The sequence below is a fragment of the Antrostomus carolinensis genome, unplaced genomic scaffold (genome assembly GCF_000700745.2).
Source record: "Antrostomus carolinensis isolate BGI_N321 unplaced genomic scaffold, ASM70074v2 scaffold2862, whole genome shotgun sequence".
Taxonomy (NCBI): Eukaryota; Metazoa; Chordata; class Aves; order Caprimulgiformes; family Caprimulgidae; genus Antrostomus; species Antrostomus carolinensis.
The window spans coordinates 68,295-74,370 of NW_010300009.1; the positions used below are offsets into that span (position 1 = coordinate 68,295).

Consider the following 6,076-nt stretch of genomic DNA (forward strand, 5'->3'; position numbering starts at 1 on the left):
ACTGAAAAAATCTTGTATTTCAGTCACCATCTGGGAAAACACCAGAAATTGAACTAAACAACTAAAAGAGCAAGATGAATGACTCCTTATAGCTTGAGCATAACAGTAGCTCTGGAGGTCACAGATGGAATAAGTTCATGTCTTCTGTTGGGCAATCTAGAGAAACTCACATACCCAGACACACGCTGCATCTGTACTACCTTTGTCAATTCTGAGCTTTGTCTAAGGAGAAAAGGCTCCAGCCCCTGTGGTTCCTTCTTCTGACTACATTTATGTCAGGCAGAGAGTCAAGGACACCTCAATGGATCATTTCCAAGAAACTTTCTAAAGCCATTCCTGCCCTGGCCTCACCCAGTTACCATCTCTCTCTATGCAGAGCAGAAATAGCTCCCGCAGTACACCTGCTCCTGAGAAGAGTGCTGTTACCTGGCAGTGCTTCCTCCTTTGAATCAAAGATCTGGAGATTAAAATCACGGTATTAAATTGCACCCAAGTCTTCTTCAGCCTCCTGTAATGCTTCCTAGAGGGATGTGAAAAGAAAATAATTGCTAGTGAGGGAAACATCAACAAAATTTAGGCAGACTGTGAACTCAATTTGAGGGGATGGGCCAAACAGAGCATTAATACAATCAGCCAGTTCAGATTTGGTCTTACTGTGTTAAGCCTGTTCCTCTTTTAGATGTTTTCCCAACATCCTCTACTCTACTTATCACAATATCAGTCTTAGCACAGGCAAGTCACTGTAACAATTTTGACAGCAGCTGTATTTCCCCTGGAACCTCTGCTCAGTGTTGGGAACCAGGCTAGGAAGTCCCTCCCTCCATATTTTGCAGGATATCCCCCTGCAAAGCACACCAGGAAGCAACATGAGGAGGGGCCTGGCCAGCCACATCCCCACCTTGCTGTCCTAGGCGAGGACAAAGGGCTACACCTTGCTTGGCCTTTGGCTCCTGACCTTGCCTGGTAACCTCGGAAATGAGCCTGAATGATTGTGACTTTCTCCTGGAGGACACGGAGGCGCCTGCGGTGAAGGAGGTAGCGGAATTTCCTTTGCAGAGTAACAACAGCCCAACTCTGCCTCTGTTTCCATCGTCTCTCCAGAAGCTGCCTGGCCTTCTCCTTCAGAAAAACCTGGGCAAAGGGAACAGCAGTTGAGCCCTAAGGAAAGCAGCCAGCTTCTTTAAGAGTTGATCAACAAAAAAAGCTGCTGGTTTATCTCTTTGTAGCCTTTAAGGCTCCCTGCTAAGGAAACTGCATTCCCTTAACTGGGAAAAGCAGGAGGCACTAGTGTAGGTGTCAGAAATGGATGCATTTGTGGAAAACAGGGAATCAGGGAGTGGTGAAGGTTAGTAGGCAGGAAAGGCAGAAGCCCAGATCTCCATCAAGGAATGCTGGGTAGACAAAGGAGTTGGCCACGCTACTATAACAGCCTGGAGCCAGTCTCCTATTTCTTTATCTGAAATGCTAAAATTCCTGCCTTCATACTTGAGACAAGAGGCAAAGCAAAAGTGAGGTGAAGGCATTCAATGTTCTCCCTCTTTGGGCAGAGCCAAGCTGCTCTCTGTCCATTGGCAGCCAGTGAATAGATGGCTGGGTTATGTGATGAAGATGGGCTTCTCTATAGGCATCACCTTTGTTTTTCCAATCTGATAGAGATCTGAGGGGTTTCCCACCACATGAGACAGCACAGCCGCACAGCCTTCTCTCTCCTCCAAGCAGTTGTGCCTTTGCCCAGCCAGGAGGCCATACCTGGAAGATAAGATGTTGATATGATGGAAGCCAGGGAGTCTTCAGAGGAGAACAAATCAATATGCGCTGATAAGTTCATCCAGGTTTTGAGTGGCCAGGGAATCCCAAGCCATTACACCACTGTACCTGGCTAAGAAGTTCTGGAATGGAAGACGGACTGGGTATCCCTCCTTTCTAATGTGGATAGCCTCCAGTATCCCAGAATGCCGCAGCTGACAACTGACATACCCCACATCAAAGATATTTGACAGCTGTGAATATAAGGCAGAATAAAAATTGTAAAACAAGAACAAAAGAAAGGGGGAAAAAAAAAAAGAAGACAGAAGATAGAGTTTAGAAAGGGTCTCCTATTGTCCTGTCCTTGGGTTGGATCATGCCATGGTCTATAGGTGATGGAACACAAAAGCCAACACATTCTTTGGTGTCCAGCTAACACTGTTGTCTTATCCTCTAGTATGTGGTCAGCTCACATGGGCACAGAGAAAGGGAAAGAAAAATTTCAAGCTATCAAATGAAGCAAAGAAGACCAAACTCCAACTGTGAAAGGAGAGCTGCTGGAGAGGACTGGACTTCAAGGAACAGAGGGACTCCATAAGGAGCTGAGGGTGCTGCCCTACCTTTTTGGGATTAGGGGTGATGCACCGAATGAAGAAGGTATTGCTCCTGCAAAACAGAAGGAAGAATTTTTGATCATCTGCCTCTCTGTGCTGACCTGGGAAGACTTTATACACATCTGGGTGCAGCAATCAGCCCAGTGCAGGGATGGCACCATAACAGTATCTGTCACCTTCTCAGCTTGCCTGTGAGGTCCTGCAAAGATTGCTGGAATTTGGACACCAGTGTAGAGGTCTGAGGCTTGAGCTCTTTGCCTCTGGCCCCCAGCTCCCTTTGCTGACTATAAGCAGCTTTAGCCTTCTGGAAAATGTGAGACACCACCTGCAAAAACAAAGAAATGACCTGAACTGCATAGAAAGAACAATCTCTTCTACCTGAAACTGGGGGACTATTCTCCCTTGCCTCTAGCAGTGCCAGGAATCCATCTGAAGCCTCAGGTAATCCGTGCATTTTATATATAAAATGCATCAACTGTGGGCAAAGATGATTTGCTCAGTTCCCATCCCTCCAGAAAACCAGGCATTCTCCCTTGTCTCTAGCAGTGCCAGGAATCCATCTAAAGCCTCAGGTAATCCATGCTTTTTATATATAAAATGCATCAACTGTAGGCAAAGATGACTTGCTCAGTTCCCATCCCTCCAGAAAACCAGGATCTTTCTGCTTTTCACATGAAAGCAATCAGTGGCTTGTAAGGTGTCTGCAATAGAGATCTTCATCCTGAACAGTACCTTGAGGCGGCTCTGAGAGAAGATATCCAGCACCTCTGGACGTAGCTGGTCACGGTTTTTACTAAGAAACTTGTGGACCTGCAGAAGCAAAGTCTGATTTAATTCACCATTCAGACCACCAACCAGACAGGCAAACATCGCTCTCTACACACACCTTGACGTGGGGCAGACAGTTGGAGAGGTGGAACAAGGGGAAAGCCCTAGAGAATGAAGCTTGATGTTCCTGCTGCCACCAGGAGTGCTTTCAGGAGTGGATTGCTCCTTTTCCCCTTCACATTGCTCAGCAGGCTTTGGCCCTTCACTTTCTTTCAGGAGTAACAGCTTTCCTGGATTTCCAGGGCTCTGAGAGAAGTAATGTGGGCTGTGTGTAGCTTAGGCTATTATCTATTTTTTTCTGCTCAGAGGTGGCTTAATTGCCTCTTCTAATAAGAATCTCCTTGTTTCTGAGAAACTGATGCTCTAGAGGGATGTGCAGTTACAAAGAGAAGGCAGCACTTGGAGATGGTCCATCAGGACAACCCCAGCATGCTTCCAAGCTGGCCTATTGCTCCAACTGCTCAGAGGTCCCTGCCAGCTCACCTGGTAGGTGACAGGGCCTGCATAGTGCTTCACAGTGAAGACTGGCAAAGGCAACTTGGGCTTGGTGTACCATGGACTGTTACCATTATGGTAATGACACTTCTGGAGGAAAGTGTGGTCAGTGGCCTGTAAAGGAGATGACAAACATGTTTCCTGCTGCTGCAACATGTTCAGGAGGCTGAAAAGCTGCTGTTAAATCAAAAGTAAAAACATCTAATACTTGTGTGAACACAGTCCCTGTTCAATCTATGTAACGGCCTCACCACAACCATCCCGTGAAAATGATCACATAAGAGGATAAGAGCTTCTCACCTGAGTCAGTGAAGTCTGGTCATCCAAGATAGACAAGATGCCGTGGGGTTTTGCAGCAATGAAATCTAGGCATGAGTCACTGTATGTCTTGGAAACAGGAATCCAAACTAACTGCTCTTGGCTATATTCCTCCTGCATGTTAAAGACCAACCAGTCAAATCCAGCCATGCAAACAAGAACAAGTGGAGGGAGTTAACAGAGGGAGTCGGGTTATTCATCAGGAAGCTGGTGTTTCACTGCTGTTAGAAACTTGCCTAGAATGATCTGGTTTTGCCTTATGAAACTTCTTCTGAAGCCAGTAATGACTTTCCTAATTTAAGAGAGGAAGACTGCTAAGCAGAGTGATAAAATAAACTGTAAAAGGCAACAAGTCTGATAAATACAATTCCATCTCCAGGTGGACATGAATGGTACATAAAATGCTACAATGAATCTACCAAACAGGCTTTTAAAGTACCAGCTGAGGTCTGGGGTCCTTGATCCTGACCAACTCACTTATAAAATCCATAAAAGGGAGCAAGGCACTAACTCCCCTTTCCTTAATTTAACACTCAATTAGTAAAAGGTATTAAATAACCAGCTGTTTGGACTAGGATTATATGGGTACTGCTTAGAAGAGTCAGGTCCATTCAGCTGCCTGTCTCCTTGTTAAAGGACACTCTCCAGCTGAGGCTGGCTCAGCTCATTCCATATGTGCTGCCTCTCACCTTCTGGCATCAGTTCCATTTACCTCTTCCTGGGCAATGACAGTTTGGCTGAAAAAATGCTGGAGATGCTCATTGGCAAAGTTGATGCAGAGTTGCTCTAAGCTGTTCACACCTAGATCCTGCAAAGACAAAAAGGCATCATCACTTCCAACCCACAGCCCTCCCAGGAGGCTGCATCTTCTGTGAATAATGCACAGCACCAGACAGGTGCTGATAGGAGCTGCTGGTTCAGGCAGCTTGTTCTGATCAGGAAGTGTGAATGAACCTGAGAAATTCAGGTCATCTTATGTCTGGTTTGCAAGCTCTCAGCCTGGTTTATTGACTAGGCTGAACAGCAAGAGGCAAGCTTGAAGGAGCACAAAGAAGAGATTTACTCTTGGATGCACACCCTTACCTGTATATGCTCCTTTGTTTTCAGCATTCATCAGAACACACAGATCTTAACAGGAATCCTAACTACAAAACTCACAGGCCTTGATGAGCACATATCCTCATATCCACATTTCCCCCCTGCTCGGCCTGTTATTTACTTATTGCAAGTCTGGGAAGCCCCCAGAAGCTCAGTGGGGCAGAGACATGGGTGTACACCTGCTACCAGGGTAACAATTCCTGACCCAGAACTCAGGATGCTGCCCTAACCTCAATTTCAAAAATTAACACCTTGCAGGGCCCTTGCTTACAAAATTCTCTGCACTTCTATCCCTGGCCTGATCCTAAGCCTACTGGATCAGGGAGAATCACTTCAGAAACTTCAGTGGATTCTGGACTTTTCCCTATTCAAGCTGGGAATAACAGAAAAACAGGATATGCTGAAGTATATAAAAAGAAATAAACTGTAAAAGATAGTGCTAACATATTTCCAGTTTTATTCAAGACTTCAGGAACAAATGGGAACAGTTAGATTAAAACTATATTAAAAATGTTTTTCTTACTTCTGTCAGCAATAGCATGAGGAATAGTTAAAATGTGATTCACCAAGAGTCAGCTCATTCAGCTCACCTTATCAGTACAGCACATTTATACTGGGTATTTCTCTGGGTTTGGTCTCTCAAACCAGGCTGATTAGTAGTTTGACTCTCCAAGCCGACTCTCCAAGCCACTGCTGAGCAGCAGAACACAGGCTGCAGGGAAAGGACTCTAATTCTAGCTTTGCCACACAGCTGTGGAGGACTATGGGCTCCTCCAGAGAGCAATTCATAACAGGAGTCTATAGTAAAAGTGTTAAATCACATCCTGAAGGAGCATTTCTCTACTGCCTCCAAAAAAAAAAAGTACCCCCCCTGAATAGAGATATTTGTGTTACATGGTACAATTACCAGCTCCTTTCTGGGGGAGGGAAGAAAAAAGAAAAGGGGTGAAAAAGGGGGGTAAAAAAGGGGGGTGAAA

General features: G+C 45.4%; 1 protein-coding gene across 1 annotated transcript in view; it reads right to left on the reverse strand.

Annotated features, from left to right (window-relative positions):
* The window catches only part of MYO15B (myosin XVB), a gene marked incomplete at its 5' end in the record, with an annotated part of 31,400 nt that extends 26,591 nt beyond the window's left edge, over positions 1–4,809 (reverse strand). The window contains 9 exons of the mRNA XM_029083746.1: positions 956–1,131; positions 1,632–1,749; positions 1,876–2,000; positions 2,367–2,412; positions 2,537–2,685; positions 3,093–3,170; positions 3,672–3,797; positions 3,984–4,115; positions 4,714–4,809. Of these exons, the coding sequence (XP_028939579.1) occupies positions 956–1,131; positions 1,632–1,749; positions 1,876–2,000; positions 2,367–2,412; positions 2,537–2,685; positions 3,093–3,170; positions 3,672–3,797; positions 3,984–4,115; positions 4,714–4,809 (1,046 nt within the window). The remainder of the gene's footprint in view (positions 1–955; positions 1,132–1,631; positions 1,750–1,875; positions 2,001–2,366; positions 2,413–2,536; positions 2,686–3,092; positions 3,171–3,671; positions 3,798–3,983; positions 4,116–4,713) is intronic.
* Between the last annotated feature and the right edge of the window lie 1,267 nt (positions 4,810–6,076).